The sequence below is a fragment of the Panthera tigris genome, chromosome D2 (assembly GCF_018350195.1).
Source record: "Panthera tigris isolate Pti1 chromosome D2, P.tigris_Pti1_mat1.1, whole genome shotgun sequence".
Lineage (NCBI taxonomy): Eukaryota > Metazoa > Chordata > Mammalia > Carnivora > Felidae > Panthera > Panthera tigris.
In genome coordinates, this window is record NC_056670.1 from 38,603,726 (window position 1) to 38,621,103 (window position 17,378).

The 17,378-nt window shown below is 59.0% G+C and overlaps 1 protein-coding gene across 6 annotated transcripts in view; it reads left to right on the forward strand.

The window, feature by feature from the left end:
• The window catches only part of ZMIZ1 (zinc finger MIZ-type containing 1), a 233,121-nt gene that overhangs the window by 194,690 nt on the left and 21,053 nt on the right, over positions 1–17,378 (forward strand). For 5 of the 6 annotated variants that reach the window (XM_042959832.1, XM_042959833.1, XM_042959834.1 and 2 more), the window contains 5 exons: positions 3,053–3,197; positions 13,418–13,532; positions 14,532–14,749; positions 15,433–15,631; positions 16,548–16,838. In XM_042959832.1, coding sequence (XP_042815766.1) covers positions 3,053–3,197; positions 13,418–13,532; positions 14,532–14,749; positions 15,433–15,631; positions 16,548–16,838 — 968 coding nt within the window. The remainder of the gene's footprint in view (positions 1–3,052; positions 3,198–13,417; positions 13,533–14,531; positions 14,750–15,432; positions 15,632–16,547; positions 16,839–17,378) is intronic. The other variant, XM_042959831.1, reaches the window with a different exon arrangement.

The following is a 17,378-nucleotide window of genomic DNA, read 5'->3' on the forward strand; positions in this document are numbered from 1 at the left end:
CACACCCCACCCTGCTGGGCTGTCTCTCTGTCCCTGTGTGATCCCCTACCTGCCTCTGTCCGTCAGTCCTCCAGGGTCTCTGACGGTGCCCAGACTCCCTCTTTGGCTGCACATTCCCACACGTCGTCGTGAACCGGCATTTGCCCCAGAACAGCTTGCGTTGGCTTGCACCATGAGAGAGCACACACTGTGCCCGTGCAGCCGCCACCATGTGTCTGCCAGTGTGGCCTCTGTGCTCACCGGCTGCTCAGGCCGAGGGGGTGAAGGGTGCTGCCTCCCTCGCTCCCTGCCCTTTGCCTCCTGATTGTAGGACCGTGGCTGTCCTGGCATCTGTGTGATACCGTGACTGCCTAATGCACATGTCACATCTGCTCACAGCGTTCCAGACTCTTCACAGCCAGGCTCTGCTATGCCACCGGCTCCCTTTTATTCCCGTAACGGAAAACCACTCCACGAGACAAGGGCTGTCCTTGAGCAAGCAGGGGGGTGGCCCGTGACATTGCAGGAGAGCTCCTGCGTGGCGTGGTGCCCCTCGGGAAGGGTGAGGGCTGGGAGGCGCGGCCACGGGCAGCGGGCAGCACCATCTGTGGCCATCCTTTGTGCTGGCAGCCGAGCAGTCCCTCCGTCGCTGCGATCCGGCAGGCCTCGTGCTTGGCGTGCAAATGAGTTTCCAGATGCCCAGTGCCCGCCCCCTCCCCCCCACCACACACACACACAAGAAGCAGTAACTAGGGGCTTAGGAGAAGAATGGAGCAATCTGGAAATTCATTTCTGTTTGTTCCAACCTCTCTGAATAGGCTGCCTCCCCCTCCAGCTGTGGCAGATGTGTGCTGAATGCCCGCTTTAGGGGCGCTTTGCCCTGGTTCTGGGCAGACACACGCCAGGGTAGGGGCCTCCCTGTGCAGGTGGTGGCAAGATGAGCCTCACAAAGAGGGCCAGGACATATCTCTTAAGACCTAGCTGCCCCCCACCCCCAGCAGCCCCTCCTGGAGGCAGAAACAGGTGCTCTCCTGGCCGAGGGCACAGGCTGCTTTTCAGCCCACACTTTCCTCCTTGACCGGATGTCTTCAGGCCCCTGCACCAGCAGAGCAGACAAACCCAGCAAGCTGGGAGGGCCCGTCACCACCCCGCCCCGTTCCCTGCAAGAACCGCTGCCCTTCTCTTGTCCTTGAGCCCCCAGCGGGTCCCTGGTAACCGGTGGACCTTGCTCCCGGGCAGCCTCAGCAGGACGGCATGGGCAGGGTTCTCCGGCTGGTCCTAGTGGCTGGCCCCTGGCCCCTGCCCGCCTGGGGAGGAGCGGGAAAGAACCCCTAGCCCCCCACTACTGATCAAGCCATGAGAAGGGGCAGAGTGTGATATGACTTCAGGGGGTCCCTGGCCCTGCCTTTCGGGTTTTCGGGCTAATGGGGCACTCTCCCCGGGGTCTGGGCAGTTTGAAGCGACAGCCCTGTGCAACCCCTCCAGGCAGGGCTTTGTGCCTCAAGGTTTTGTTTTTTTTTTCCCCCAGTGCCAGCTGGCCGTGGCAACGGGCATGATTTGCACGTGGCCTGAGGGGTTCCTCACTGAACTGGCGGGGCTGGAGACCACAGCCACTTGGTGTCTGCCTCCTGAAGGGTTTCATCCGCTCCCCCACATTTTGGTTCAGGCTTGGGCTTCCCCACTGGGGTGTGGGGCAGGGGACACACCATCTGTGCCTCTGCCCGTCTAGGCGTGGTTACTGTGAGCGAGGGACTCCACCTGCCTGAGCTCAGTCTGCTCATCTGTAGAATGGGGATAACAGCTGGCATTCTGGATCATGCAGGGCAGGTTTGAACAGAAGGGCGTGGAAGCATGTTGTACAGCATCTAGATGGGAGAGCCTGGAAATGAGGGAGCGGGCTCTGCACCCAGCCAAGTGGCTGAGCTGAGCCGTCCTGGTTCCAAAGGCCCCCGGCTGCCTGGCGGGGCTACTTCCGTAGCCATCAGACAGACCAGTCCGGCTGAAGTACTCGTGGCAGGAGGGGGCCAAGGTGTGGTCGCCCCTTTTTGCTCCCACGCAATCGTCTCAGCAGTTTTCCCGTCTACCCCTCACCACAGCCCTGGGAGGAAGGCAGGGCAGGAGTCGTTATCCCTCTTCCTCTGCAAGCAAACGGAGGCCCAGAGAGGGTCTCCGAGCTCCGTGGGTTCACACGGCAAGGTGGTGACAGCCCGGCCTTCCGGACTCCCTCATGCTCTTTGGAAGGCCTGGCCAGACAGACTGAGCCTAAGCTGCTTTTGGCCCCTGGTGGTTACCTCAGGCCGGTGGAAGATGATTCCCCAGCACCCCGTTAACTTCAGCTACTTTTCTCTCGGTGTTAATGTCTCTAAGCCTGGGCATGGAGGGTCCTCCTGTGCTTCTGCCCTTGCTGCCCCCTCACACGCTCTAGCTTATCCCCCACCCGTGGGCCGCCCTCTGCCCTGGAAATCCTTCGTTCTCCAAAGCGTGGGTGCCCAGCACACAGGGGCCAGCCGCTGGGCTGACTGGAAGGATGGGCACTTCTGCGGGGAGTTCTTCCGGGGAGGACCCTGCAGGCACTGCTGGGATCCTCACTAGGCTCCAGGAAGGCTCTGGATTCCTTGTGAAGTTTTCCCCGCCTGCCCTACCTCTGGGGAGGGGGAGAAGCCATGTCGGGCTGCTTCTCAGGCTTCGCTGAGAAGTCTGGGGGTGGGCCGGCAGGCCCTTCCTAAGCTCGCCCCACACAGGGTCTGTGCGTGGCTCCCTCCCTTGCTTCGGGGGTGTGACCCCTGACGTCCCCTCCGTCATGTCCGGTCTCTCCTCTTTGCCGCCTCTGGGCTTGTCCTTCTCAAAGAGGTAGCCGTTGAAATGCGCCCCCCTCTGCTGCCCTCCTCCAGCATCAGGAGCCTTTTAGCCCTTCCTTCGGGGTGTTAGTCCCGCTGTACAGGTGAGGAGGCTTAGTGGCTCTCCCAGTGTCACACGAAGGTGGGAGCACCCAGTGTGGGCCCGCGACGGGGGTGTGGGTGTGGCAGGAGGAGGTGGCCGCGGGGCCCGCTGACCATCCTGTCCTTCCTCGTAGCCCTGCTGTCCTCCTGGTGCGAGGAGCTCGGCCGCCTGCTGCTTCTCCGACATCAGAAGAGCCGCCAGAGCGACGCCCCCGGGAAACTCCCCATGCAGCCTCCCCTCAACTCCATGAGCTCCATGAAACCCACTCTGTCGCACAGGTGAGTGGGCACGTGCCTCCAGGGGTGGGCGCTGGGCAGCCAGCCCTCAGGCCCCGACGTGCCCTTGGAAGAGCCCCTCAGGTGGCAGGACTGGGGTGGGGGCCTCTGAGCAGCCGTGAGGACATTCCCTGTTTTCTCAAATGCCGCTGTTCTTTAAATCCGTGTGGGTGAGCGCCGTTTCTCCAGCGTGACAACGGAGGCTGCAAGCGCTGGTCTTACCCAGCCTGACTGCTTTGTCCCTTCAGTGGAGGGCCGTCTCTTCTTGAGGTTCTAGACTCTGGGCTGAAAGGTAACCATCCTGAGCCCAGGGTCTTCCCCCTTTTCCTGAGCGAGATGTTGGGCAAACCCGGAGACACCCGGGGCCCAGAAGGGGCTCGAGAACGTCACAGAGCTGATGGTCCCACCGGCAGATGGATGGGGACAGAGCGAGCCCAGGCCGACCACGCAGGAGCCGAGTGAGGCTGAGCTGTTAGCGCAGGGGTGGGGCCACCAGAAGCCCAGGGACACAGGTGGGAACGGCGTGGTGGAGGCCATCAGGCACTGAGGAACTGGCCGGTCTGCCCTGCACCGGCCTCAGAAGGCTTGTGGGCTCGGGCCCAGCAAGTCCTGTGGCTAAGTGTTCCGCAGGTGCCTTGCTGAGCTGGGCACGCCCTCGCCCAGTGCTCTGCCGGCCGAGCAACAGACCCGCCACGCTGTCTGCTTTTCCTCTGCGGGTCCCGCCAACGAGCGCGTTTCGGGGTGAGGTGCATTTGCAGTCAGAGCTAGGCTCCCGTTCGTGACCCAGCCCGACCGAGGCACCCGCGACCCAGAACACCCCGCAGGAGACCTGGCTCACGCCGTTGAGGCGCTGCCACGGACGCAGGCACTGGCCACACTCCACAAATTGAATTGGAGACTGTTGATTCTCAGAGCCCCAGGGGAGCTCCTTAGGTCCAGCACCCTGCCCAGACAGGACGGCCCCAACACGTGGTTCCCTACCTCTGCCAGAAGCACTTTATAGGACGGCAAGCCCGTCACCACTGCCTCACCGCACCCTCAGCCCGACCTGTGACCACTCAGACTCAGGACAGCCCCCCTTCTGTGCGTGTTTCCTGGTGGGTGGTACCCTGTTGGCATTTGGGCCAGGGCATTTTTTCATGGTGCGGGACTTTGCAGGGCATTTAACATCTCGGTCCCTGCCCACTCGGTTCTTCTACTGCCCCCTCTCCCGCCCCCACGGTGCTTAAGTACCTTCACACAGTCTTGGGGCCAAGGGTATCACCTGTGGCTAAGAAGCACTGCTCTAGAGAGACAAAACCCACCTCTGGCCGCCTTCCTCCCCTCACCCTGGCTCAGCAAAAAGCCACAGGTCTTGTCCGTCTGAGCAGCTGCCAGCCACTGTGCACTAGGTGGGGCTGAATGCAGCCTAAACTACCCAGCTCACATTTACCCTTCTTTTAGTCTGTTCCCACTCTGCCCCGCCAGACTCATCCTGCCTCTTGTTGCCTCACACGTCCTGTCCTTCCAGCCTGTCCCCCTCCAATTGGGCCAGGGCCCTGCAGCCCCGCTTAGAGGCCTGCCTCAGACCTGCTTGGCCATGACCGTTCAGGCCACGGGGCGCCATGGATCTGGACCCCGGCCAGGCCTTTGCCAGGCTGTTGCTGAGCTGAGCTGCCAGCATGAGAATGTCCCGTCCTGGAGTTCACCAGATGAGGGATGTCTGTGCTCCAGGGGCTGCATCTCGCTAGTTGGGGAAGTAAGACCAGTGAGGCGACTTGGGAACTGCCAGATCCAGGCAGGGTTAGGGTTCGGTGACAGGTCGGCCTGGCCTTGGGGTTCCAAAGGAGGAAAATGGCTGTCAAGAGGCTGCCCAGACGACATGGGCCTTGGTCTTCAAGGGTTTGATCTGAGAGCTGGGCAGGTGCCTTCTAGGAGTTTGAAGTGGCTTTCCCTCAGTGGGCCGAAGAGCCACTGGCTGGTTACCCAGTGCCCTGCCACCTGTACCACTGGTTCAGCTCCCTGTATGTGCTCACGGAATGATGGAGAATGCAAAACAGCAGCCTCTCAGAGATGGGAGAGCCCTGTGCCCTGGAAGGTTTCACGGAGAAGTGATGGATGACCAGCTGCTTCCGTGGAATGTGGCCTCCTTAAAGTAGCACTTCTTCCTGAGACCGGTTGGTCTCTACTCGTAGCTTCATGAATTTCCCAGGAAATTCCCATAAGGGGCATCACCTTTTAAGTCCTCATGTAATTTCCCAAACCAGAAGGAAAGAAAATTGAAGAGAAAGTCAAGTATTTTCACAGAAAGGAAACTTTTCTGACCATCCTCCTCCACAAGTGTATTGAGTGACGTGGGGACAGAAGCCCCTCTTGCCTTATAATTAAGGAGACCCTAACCCAGGTGAGCTTGAGGACCCTGTGATGTCCAGGATTTGGTGTTTGAGATGTGTGGCTGTTTGAAAACTCAGGGGTCCTTGTCTGTAGGCTCTGAGGACAAGTAAATAAAAGGGTGAGGGAGCCTTGGAAGCCTGAAGCCCCAGGCTCTCTCTGGGGAACTGTGTGACTGTCGCATGGTCACAGCCATTTACATTTTTGTTCTAATGTTTGTTTATTTTTGACGTGGGAGAGGGGCAGAGAGAGAAGGAGACACAGAACCCAAAGCAGACTGCAGGCTCCGAGCTGTCAGCGCAGAGCCTGACGTAGAACTCAGACCCACAAACCGTGAGATCATGACCTGAGCCGAAGTCGGACGCTTGACCGACTGAGCCAGCCAGGCGCCCCGTCGTGGACATTCAGAGGAAAGGTTACATGGAGGTTGGTGCCATAGCACCAGGCTGGGAGTTGGGGCCCATGACCCCTCGAGCCGATAGGCACATGGTGGCACTCGTTGCCACGCAGGCCCCAGGCGTCAGAAGGGGCCAGCCGACGGCAGCCCGTGGCAGTTGCTGAGGGTGACGGTGTCAGGAGGAGTGTCGGGTGCCCGCACGTTTGGGGAGGGCTTTGTGGTCTGCGGAGCAGTCGATGGGCCGTCTTAGAGTCTGGTCCTGATGAGCGAGCTGTAGGTAGGTGTGTGCTCTCCACTTTACAGGGATGTGCAGAGCTTCGGGCGGGAGAAGGAGGGCCGGGAGAGGCCAGCCCAGGGCAGCATGGGGCCTCAGGCCCACGGTCCTGCAGCTGGACCCCTTCACAGTGCCCGCAGCGGCCCAGACTGGTTGCCGGCAGACGTTTCTGCCTTCTTCTTGCTCATGAGTGGTTAAAAAAGCCATTTGTGATTAGCACATTGTCCATATGCAAATCAGTGCTGCAAAAGTAATTAAAAGCCTAATACATCTTGTTTACACTCTTCGTTTAATTACAGCCAGAGCCCGCTAGAGCTGGGGAACACTCCGGAATCAAGGGGTGCTGCCTTTCTTCCAGGAGAGGGGTTTGCGGCACCCCCAGAAGAGAGGTGCCTGGGTGCGGCCCCGGTGCTCCCCTCGGTGCGGCAGGTTGGGGCACAGGCCCTGAGCCAGGCTGCGGGAGGCGAGCTGCTGCCCTGGCATCTTCCAGCTGGGGAACTTTGGGCAGCTCTGTAACCTCTCTGTGCCTCAGTTTCCTCATCTGTAGCACTAGAATAACAGCAGTGCAGGACTTGGAATGTGCTTGCCGCCGGGCCTGGCACACAAGATGTCCCACAGGCCAGTCATTATTCCCCCAGCCCTCCGCTCGGTGCCGGCAGACTCTGGCGCTCTCACTCTCGTCAGCTGACGAAGAAGGAGTCATTCAGAGCTGACCCCTGGTGTTCTCCTTTCCTTGGTCACATCACACTACCTTCACCGCGTTCATTGTTAGCTGCTTTTGTGTAGCCATACCCAAAGCTCAGAGGGTAACAGGCCCTTCTTGCCCCCAGAAAATTAAAAAAAGACAGAGAAAGCGAGGAAGAAAGCAAGAAAAGCAAGCAAGGAAAGAAAGGAAGAGAGAGAAAGAAAGAAAGAAAGGCAAGAAAAGAAAGAAAGAAAGAAAGAAAAGAAAGAAAGAAAGAAAGAAAGAAAGAAAAGAAGGAAAAAAGAAAAAGGAAGAAGAAAGAAAGAAAGAAAGAAAGAAAGAAAGAAAGAAAGAAAGAAAGAAAGAAATGAAAGGGGGATTGAAGGACCCATAAATCCTGCTCCATCGGTTCCAGATTGCTAAGATACAGGATCTTTTCCTTTCCTCCTTCCTATTGATAAAATTTAAAACCCTGTAATATGCAGTTAGCGACGCATTTCCCTCTATGTTTCACCACAGGGAGGAAAGGAAGCGGCCCGAGTCGTTGTGATGATAGAGAGCAGTGTTAATGGTCCCCCTAAATTAAAGAGGGTGGGAGCTTCAGCTCCTCACTGGCTTGGTGTTTCATTAATGGTAACTCTACAGCCTTGCATGGAGACGGGACCAATATAGCCAGATCAGGGAAATTAATTAGGGTCTGACAATACCCTTAATAGGAATTCGTTATTTCTCCCAAATAAAGTGGCTGTTAGAAATGCAAGGGAAGAAATAACTCAGCCCTCCCCTCCTCTTCCCTCCATGAATGTCTGTGTAGACACTGCCACAGGAGGTACCCGGGAGCCAGGAATCATCACTCCCTCTTGCTGGGCTTTACTCATTTTCTCACATTTAGCAAACATCAGTCAGTGCCCATGGAGCTGCCAAACAGACATGTAAATCGTCTACTATAACTGCAGCGTGAAAAGCTCTTTCATGTGACAAAAAGAGCTGAGGGAATAGAGGAAAACGTCCTTGCTTCTGCTTAAGAGAATCACAAAAGGGAGTATCCAGGCTGGGCTTTGAAGTATAGGTAGGAGTTCACTAGAAACAGGAAGGCAGAGGGACACTGAAGCAAAGCCTCAGAGGCTCAGAAAACGAACAGGAATGATGATAACACTCCCTCTCATCGATAGCATTTCTGCAGAACTTCTAAGCACCATCATTATATGAGCAAGTAAGCATGGGTGCCTACCTACGTGCAGTCAGGCTGGAGAAACAGAGAGGAGAGCGTATGTACAATTTAGCAGGGACTCTGTGCCAGGCACTGTGCCGAACTTGTATTCGTATGTTTCATCTTAGGAGAGCGTTCATCCCATTTTACAGATGAGGAAGGTGAGCTGCCTTAAGTTCAAGTTGATGCAAATTGTCGGTAGCAGAACCCAGGTTTGACCCTATAAAGAGTCTAGGTTTAGAGCCCAGAAACTTAGCCTCTGTACCACAGGGCCTCCCTCTGCCATTTGAGTATTAGCCTCAGAAATGTTTGGTTGGAGTCCCTGAATATCTGCCAGGATACTTGGTGCGGGCCAAAGCTAATGATTTGATGGATAGAGTGTTTTTTCCTGGGTCACTGTTTGGGTTTTCTCTGCAGCCTGTCTCTCAGACCAAACTTTACAGGCCCTCTGTCCCTTCATGCTGGGCAGCTTCCCTGAGAATCCTCAGGAAGCTGTGCCCCTTGGAATTCTCAGGGACTGCGAGATGTCCCTCATAGCGTGTCATAGCTGCCCTCACATTATCCCCATCTTCCAGCAGGGAGGCGCCATCTTCCCCGATCCTTAGCTCCCCGAGACAGTGGGGCGTGGTCAGACCCATCTGGCAGTCTTGCCCTGGACAAACTCTGGGACCCTGTGAGCCTCAGCTCCTAAGAGATGCATCTGTCGAGCCCACGTTAAAGGGAATGTGTTCTCGGGTGAAAGTCCCTTCACACAGTTCCTTGCTTCTAGAAGCCACGCGATAAATCATAACAACAACAGCAACAGCCAGCAGTTTTTAGGTGCCTGCGTTATGCCAGATGTGGCCATTGTGCCTTAGACGTGTGAGCTCGTGTAATCCTCGTGACAGCCTTCTGAGAGAAGTACTAGTATCCCCATTTTACAGACAAGGACACTGAGGCATAAAGAGAGTAAGGAGCTGCTTCATTAGCTTCCCTCTGTCCCTCTCCCCAGAGGGCAGGACCTCTCACTTCCTGGGTGCCGGTGCCCGTGGGGTCACAAACGCACTGTGAGTGGTCAGCAATCGGAATTAAGGAATGGGCGCCGTTTTCCCTTCTCAGGCATCCCTCTGAGGAGAGTGTGGAGAGGTGGGCTTTCTCTCTGGTTAGCAAAGGCTTTCTGAGCCCTATAGGTTTGAAGACATCATGCCAGGCACAGGTAGCCTAACTCAGGACTCCTGGGGCAGAAGGAAAAAGGCAGGAGGGCTCTCATTTGGGCCCCCAGTCGGGCCCTAGGAATGCGAGGAACAAGTAGAGCTCAGGCCAGTGGATGCGGCAAAGGCTTCCTGAAGGAGGTGGCCTTTGGAAGAGGAGCCTGGGAAGGACGAGTGGCATTTTTTTCAGGGTGAGGATACAGCATCCCAGACCGGGAAGAGGCACAGAGATGGGAAAGCGCCTGTCCCCGTATTAGGGAGCTTTTGGCAGGCAGAGCTCTGCTGAGATTCCAAGCGGCTTCTGGGACTGCTGTCTCTCTGGGTGGATTGGATTCTTAGGGCAATTTTGGCTGGGCTAGACTGCAGCTGGGGGGAGCTGTGGCATGAAACCAGGCCGTGCTGGATTGAGGGCGCACAGAAGGAGGCAGGATTCCTAAGAGTGGGATTCTCTCAGCTCCAGGGGCCCTGGCCTCCCTTTGAATTGCAACCAGGTATGGGTAAGAGGAGAGAGTGGTTCCCGACCTGGGCTGAACTTATCTGCAGGTTAAATAGTATTTGCCGGAGGAAGGAAGAGTCTCAGAACTACACAGCCGTACACAGGCCTTCTAGGCCTCTTCTTCATCACCCTGGGCCCCCTCCCACACTGGAAGGGCCCAGGAACCTGGCTTGTCCTTGCTCCGTGGGCACAGGGAGCCGGAGCCGGGCAGCCCCCCTGGCGGTGGTGTCTGAGTCCGGGCAGAGGCGTCGGCAGGGCTGACTGCCATGGGCCTGTGGGGGCGAGAGCCTTCACTGCGACAGCAGGAGCCGTCTCCCCAGGAGATGAGTCACAGCCGTGTTGGTGCGGCTGCCACTTCTGCTTCTGCAGCAGGTGCGAGTGGGGGCGAGCAAGTCCCCGAGACCGCCCCTCCATGCGTGTGCCTGTCTCTTCCCCCGCGTGTGCACAGCAGCATGTCAGCGGGGCTCATGTGCACGCACACATACGTGTCCCCATCCACACGCGTGCGCTCCTGGTATGTGCCTGGGCTCTGGGGTGAACCTTGCAGCCGGGCGGTGGGATGCCCAGTTTGGGAACGATGGTTCCAGTCGCTTCTCACCGGCTTTGGGGTGGAGGGGACGAAACAGGAAGGAGCTGGTTTCCGCCCACAAGGCCCACCCACGGAGCTGCAGGGCAGTTGGGAGCCTGTTTGTGGGCCTGTGCAGTATCCTGGTGAGCCGGGGCCTCCCCACCCGAGGCGGTGAGACAGCAGCTGCCGGCTCCCCGCCCAGGCTTCAGGCGGGGCCCTGCCGGGCTACAGGGGCTCCCGGAGGGCTTTGCTTCCCGAGCCTGCCGAGTGCGTGCTAAAAGGACACGAACCTCAGGCAGAATGGGCCATCAGCCTGGAGGGTTGATGGGAGCTTGTGGGGCAGGCGGACTGGGGAGAGAAGACAGACTCACCCTTGTGTTCTGTTAAGCTGATGGGAGTCCCGTGTTTAATCCTGCACACCTAGAATGAGCCTCACAGGACAGCTGGTGTCTAGGGGTCTCCTCTCCGTTGTTTAAAACTGTCGCCTGCAGGGCCTCCCTTCGAGACTGTGGTGTGCCAGGCCCGTGACCAGATGGTACCCCAGCCCTCTGTGACTTGTGCCAGAGAGGTGGGTCTAGCCCAACTGTGCTGACGAGCAGGCTCGTTGCTTACTTGCCTGTGCTGCTGCTGCGCCCCCCCCCCCCCCCAGCTCTCTGGGCACCCAGGTCCCCATCGGCCATCCCAGATGCAGAGTTTGAGGTGTCTGTCACCTTTGGCCTGTGCATCCCGGCCTCACCCCCCATCATCAAACATGATGCAGACACGATGCTCCCAGCAGGAGCAGGGAGCAGGCAGGAGGGCTGGTTCCCGAGGACATTTCCTCCCCTTCAGGTTCTTGGCCTGCTATTTGCCCCTGGAAATCACGAGTAATGCTCCAGCCTGTGTCCCTTTCTAGTTGAGAAAGCCCTTTTGTCTGCGTTCGTCTCTCTGAGCCACATCAGACTGACACGACCGAGGCCTGTGTTGCTCGATCTTCCTTGACTGAGACCCAGAGTAAATGCACGTATTAACGGCTGTGACCCAGGACCCGCTCATACGTGTATATAAAATCAAGATGTTAAGTTCAGGGAATAATATGTATTCTCACCACGTGTTCATGCTTAACTACTTTCTGTTTTATTCCCTCTTTTTTTCCCCTCATGCTGGTTTGATGTCTTGACCCGCTCGGGTTTCATGACCTACAGCTTAAAAACTCTGGAAAGTGGGGGAGTACCATTCTTAGGCCCATTTGGCAGGAGGAACTTGTCCCCTGAGCCAGGGAGGGACAGGACTTATATCCAGGGTACCCCTCCCCCCCCCCAAAAAAAAAAAGCCAGGATAGGAGGCAAAGGGAGCGGTAGGATTTCTCTGAGACCAGGAGGTCGGGGCAGGCCACTCCAGTGAGGTGACTTCTGAGCAGAGATAGGAAGGAAGCCAGGGGCTGGCCGGGCAAGAGGGTGTGAGGCCGGGGAAGAGCAAGCCTGGGCAGACAGTGCCCTGGTCCTGCCCTCCAGTCCGACCGCCCCTGCAGGGCCCCGCGTGCCTTGACTGTGTTGACTGCCGAGGGTTCGGCCTGGCAAGAAACAGGCGTGAAACTCAGACCCCCGGCTCCTCTCTGGCTGCTTGTCATGCAGGACTATGTCTCCTTCCTATAAGTCCTGACCTCTGGGCTGGCTCCCAGCACCCCCAGGGCCTGCTCAGCTGGGGTAGGAGCTCTCCAGGAGTGAGTGAGAGCTTTTGCCTCCTGCCGACTTCCTGTGACGAAGGCACGAGCCCAGCAGAGGCACGAGGCACTTTCTACCACGCCACCCTCCTCCAGGCCTCCTTCCCCCATCCTGGTACCCAGCAGTGCTGCCCGGCAGGCCTCACTGCTGCCCGTCGGGGTGCTGTGCAGGGCCACTAAAGCAGATGTGGGTGCTCTGTTTCTCTGCTCCTTCTGGGGCCGTGTCCGGGATGTTCTCCTCGTGAGAGGTGCCAGAGTCCAAGCGGAACAGGCTCCAGAGGAGAGACAGCCCTGGCTCAGCACTCATAAAGGCTGGGCCTCGGGCGTGTTCTCGATGCTGTAACCCCAACAGCCCTCTCCCTCTCCCTGGAGTCACTCTTTGCAGCAACTAACAGGAGGCCATTAATGAGCACTTACTGTGTATAGGATGGGGTGTTGGGCCTAAGGTTAAGTCCTTGCTTCTGGTGTTTAGGGGCTTCCCAGGAGATGTCACCAAACACAGCGGGTACATCTGGGCCTAGCGACGAGACTGGGGAGACGTGGGTACGGCTGCTCCAGGAGAGCTGGGAGCCAAGCTGGGAGGCAGGGCATGCTGATGAGCCGACAGGGTAAATCGCTCTGAAGTGTGTGAATTTGGACTTTGCCTTGTAAACACTGAGAGCCAAGGAAGGTCTTTGATCACGCAGAGCGTCTTGGGGGTTGGAGGGAGATTAGCTTGGCAGGGATGTGCAGGAGAGACTGGGGTTGGGAGCAGGGGAGGAAGCATGGCAGGCAGGCCTGTACCTGTGATGCAGAGTCGGGAAGGAGACTGACGCAAGGAAACTCCTGCCAAAGTCCAGATCCGCAGGGCTGTGTGGCCAACCTGCTCTGAAGGGTCAGGAGGAAGGGGGAAGAGGTGAAATTCAAGACTGGGGCCCTTCCGGCCTTTTCTGAGAAGGGACCGGGAAGTTCCAAGGGGAAGCGGGTGTGGGGGAACCAGAGCTTTCTGGAGGGACCACTTCATGTCAGAGCGTGGTTGGAGGAGGAGCTCAGGTTGGGCCTGCGGCTCTCTCTTCTTCCTCGCAGCGCGGCCTGTGGACTTCGGTGGCCTAAGGTGAGACAGACAGCCATGGGGGTGTCCCCAGCGATGCGGGGAGAGGTGGTCGCTTGGCACAGTCTGTCACCGTGCGATGTCACCTGTTCGGCGTCAGACAGCCTGTCAGGGCTGGGGGTCTAGAGCTGGCTGAGACGGGGGTCACCTGGGCTGGGCTGGGAGCTGCGGAGCGTGGTGGAGTGGCGGGGCCCTCCTGTGTACGCGGCCCCTGAGAACCCCCCTCTGTCTCCCTCTGCAGTGATGGGTCGTTCCCCTATGACTCTGTCCCTTGGCAGCAGAACACCAACCAGCCTCCCGGCTCCCTCTCCGTGGTCACCACGGTTTGGGGAGTGACCAACACATCCCAGAGCCAGGTAAGAGCCTTTCCTGCCCCCAGCCCCGGCCCCTCCCAGGCAGGACCATCCCCTGAGCCCCGGGGCCTTTGGGTCCCCGTCCCGTGCCAGCCCTCCTGACTCTCCCGGGCTCTGCCCGGCTGGAAAGACCGGCTCTCAGGGCACACTCAGCTGTGGGCACGCCTCTACCCTCCACACCTGCCTCAGGAAGGTGGCAGCTGGCACCTACACACCGTCCCCGGTCTGGGGCCCTTCCTGGGGAATGAGTCTCATCTGACGGAGAGCCAGTTCTTCCCCAGCCCACGTTTACTTTGGTTGGATAAATGGGAGAACTTCCTGGCTGTTACTGGCCTCAGGGCCCCAGTGTCTGGGGTCTTTGACACTGGGTAACCTGGGTTAGATTTTAGCAAAATGGTGAGCTTTCAGCTTGTGACAAACCCCTCCCCACACGCCTGGCCAAACCTGCCTCCTGCTCTCGCCCCTTCCTCTTTCCTCCACTCCTTCCTCTCCCGCCTGCCCAGCCTCTGCCATGGCCATGCGGAAGGCTCTGGGCTGTTTGCCACCTGGGAGGGCACCACTGGGCCTCCCTGCAGTCTCGGGGCACAGGGGCCCCTCGGCCAGCATCCCGCCACCCTCCGGAGCTGGCAGATGGGCTTCTCTTCGCCCTCACAGAGCAGCATCCCAGGGCCTCTGTGTGGCCCGACCCTCCGGGCATCCAGGACCCTTGGCAGGGGGAGGGCTGAGAAGTCCAGTGCCTTCCACCTGGCACCAGGGGCAGGACCAGCCCTGCCTCACTCGATCACAGGCTGAGGCTCTCCTCTTCTGTGCTGCCCGCTTCCGGGCTGCATTACCCCTTCGAAGCATTCATATGCTCTGGGAACAATTCATGCCTCCACTTTTCTCCTCCTTTCTCTCTTTTCTCCCTCTTTCACCATCGCAACCGCCCCCTCCCCATGTCTCCTTCTTCCTCCCCATGCCACCTGGGGTGCCGCTTGAGTGACAACCACTCTCTGCCCACAGGTCCTCGGGAACCCTATGGCCAATGCCAACAACCCCATGAATCCAGGCGGCAACCCTATGGCATCGGGCATGACCACCAGCAACCCCGGCCTCAACTCCCCCCAGTTTGCTGGGCAGCAGCAACAGTTCTCGGCCAAGGCCGGGCCCGCTCAGCCCTACATCCAGCAGAGCATGTACGGCCGGCCCAACTACCCCGGCAGCGGGGGCTTCGGGGCCAGGTGAGCAGCCTTCCACCCAGGAGGAAGATTCCAGTTTAAATGCCAGCACCGTGCTTCCTGGCACATCATTCCCCACTTTGAGGCCGATCTGTGAGTCAGACACTACAGCAGCTGCCGTCAGGCCCGTGGTGATGGGACCGTGTGCTCGGGCCTCAGAGTGACCCTTGTGCCTGGTGTCTGTATATGCTGGGACCCACGGAGAGGGCGGCCCCAGCAGCGGGGGGAGAGCTGCTCCACGCAGGTCAGGCAGGTCACCGCCCTGCCGGTTGTGGAGGCAGAGATGCACGAGGTCAAGAATCACCAGGGTCAAGAGGAAGGGAGGAAGGGGCACAGAACCCCAGGAAGATGCCGCAGGGATGTGGGGGGCAGGCAGAGGCAGCCCATTCCTCCTCAAGACCACCTCTCGGGCTTCACCCCTCTCCGCGGCCCTCTAGCGGCCGCGAGAGTCTGTGCCGCCCAGCACCCAACACGGCGGCTTGCTGGTCACCAAGTGACACGAAGGGCTGCCAGCCCACAGGAGGCCCCGCGCCCCTTTGGGTTCTGAGTCTAAACACCTCCCCTGTCTCTGAGCTGGGGGCGGGAGGGCTGGGAATGACCCGTCTTCTCCCTCCCAGCCCAGGGCTTACCGCGGTTCATCTGTAGATTCAGAAGGTATCTAAGTCTTCCCTTCTTCTCGCTTGCAGCTACCCCGGGGGTCCTAACGCCCCCGCAGGCATGGGCATCCCTCCGCACACCAGGCCGCCCGCTGACTTCACTCAGCCGGCGGCTGCTGCCGCAGCAGCTGCAGTGGCAGCGGCGGCGGCCACGGCCACGGCCACGGCCACGGCCACTGTGGCAGCCTTGCAGGAGACGCAGAACAAGGATATAAACCAGTACGGACCGGTAAGGGCCCCATCAGTCCCAGTCGAGCCTCGGCCCACTCAGCAAGGCAGGCAGCCCCGGGGAGTCAGGCCTGGGGTGTCAGTGCCCTGGGTGCTGGGAAAGCTGATGGGGTCGGGGTGTGTTTGGGCTTTCTTGGAGGCACGTGGAAAGGTGTGTGTCAGGACGTGGGTGTGGCGGGGGTGGGGGGGGTTTGTGTTTGTTCCGCGTGGGTTTGTGGCTCGTGCGTGTCTGAGAATGGGGAAGGAGGTTCCTCAGTGCCCTCTGGGCTGCTGCTCGCCCAAGAGTGGACTCCATGTCTAAAATGTCTTGTCACCAGTCTGTCCCCGTGGTGGCCTCTGAAGACCATATACTCCTTGTCATCCCATCTGGGGGTTGAGCCCTGGTCCCAGTTCTACTCCCCTGACCTTCAGGACGGATGGCATGTGAGGCGAGGGGGTTCCCCGCAGGAGTGCAGGACAGGGGACAGGAGGTGGGGACCGTAGGATGGGCACAGCTGGGACTGCCTCAGACTGCCGATGGAGGGTGTGTCTCCATTGGCCAAGGGCGGGGCCAGGGCTTCCAGGAAAGGGGCTCCTGCCTCCATCCTCATCCCCCCCCCCCATCCTTCCACGCCCCTCCCCACCTCTGCACCTTCTTCCCGTTCCCTGCCTGCCTCCCTGGAAATGCTGCCTGCTCTCTGGAGTGACTGCGCCCCCACCCCATAACACCCTTGGGCTGCATCTTTCCCGTGTGGCCTGCAGAGGGCAGCGGTGAGCCCAGGGGGCCAGAGATTCCCTTGGGGCCTGGTCACCAGCTGCAGCCACACAGGAAAGTGCCCCCCAACCCAGAGCCTCCCACCTCCCCCACCCTTCCCTCCCTGCACTTTCAATGCATGTGGCATTTTATTCTTTTTTTTTTTCTTCTTCTCCCGTTGAAGGTCTGTTCCTCTTTCCAGATGGGTCCCACCCAGGCGTATAACAGCCAATTCATGAACCAGCCCGGGCCGCGGGGGCCTGCCTCCATGGGGGGCAGCATGAACCCCGCAAGCATGGCGGCTGGCATGACACCCTCGGGGATGAGCGGCCCTCCCATGGGGATGAACCAGCCCCGGCCGCCCGGCATCAGCCCCTTTGGCACCCATGGGCAGCGGATGCCCCAGCAGACCTACCCGGGGCCCCGGCCCCAGTCCCTGCCTATTCAAAGCATAAAGAGGCCATACCCGGGAGAGGTGAGTGTGACGGCAGGCAGGTGGCGTTCACGGTGGGAGCTGGGGGCGGGGAGGGGGAGGGGGGAAACCTGGGGCTTGAAAACACAGGGACTGTGGGCAGTACTTTGGAAAGGGTACGAACTGACCTGGACAAAACCTGGACCAAAAGGCCAAGCCTAAGGACTGAGGAATCGGGCTCCAGGCTTTAAGACCAGCTAGCTCTGCCATTTCCCAGCTGGAAGTCCTTGATCAAGCCGTGTCCCTTCTTCAGTCTTGGTTTTTCACCTATAAAAGATGGTGACGGTCCAGCCCACCTCCTGGGGCTGCTTGGAAGATTTGAATGAGGGGCTGTACCCAGGGCGCTTGGCCCCGGGCGGGCACGGACAGCTGTAGCTGCCGACTGGCTACTGGGTGACTTGAGTAAGGAGCGAAACCTCCTCGAGTCCACATTCCTCACATCCGCATGAGGGCTTCTCACTTCCAAGAGCAAGAGAGGAGACAAAACCCTGTACATATCTAATGTCTGTGCACATCAGAGAAGTGATTGGAAGGCAGGCAGCG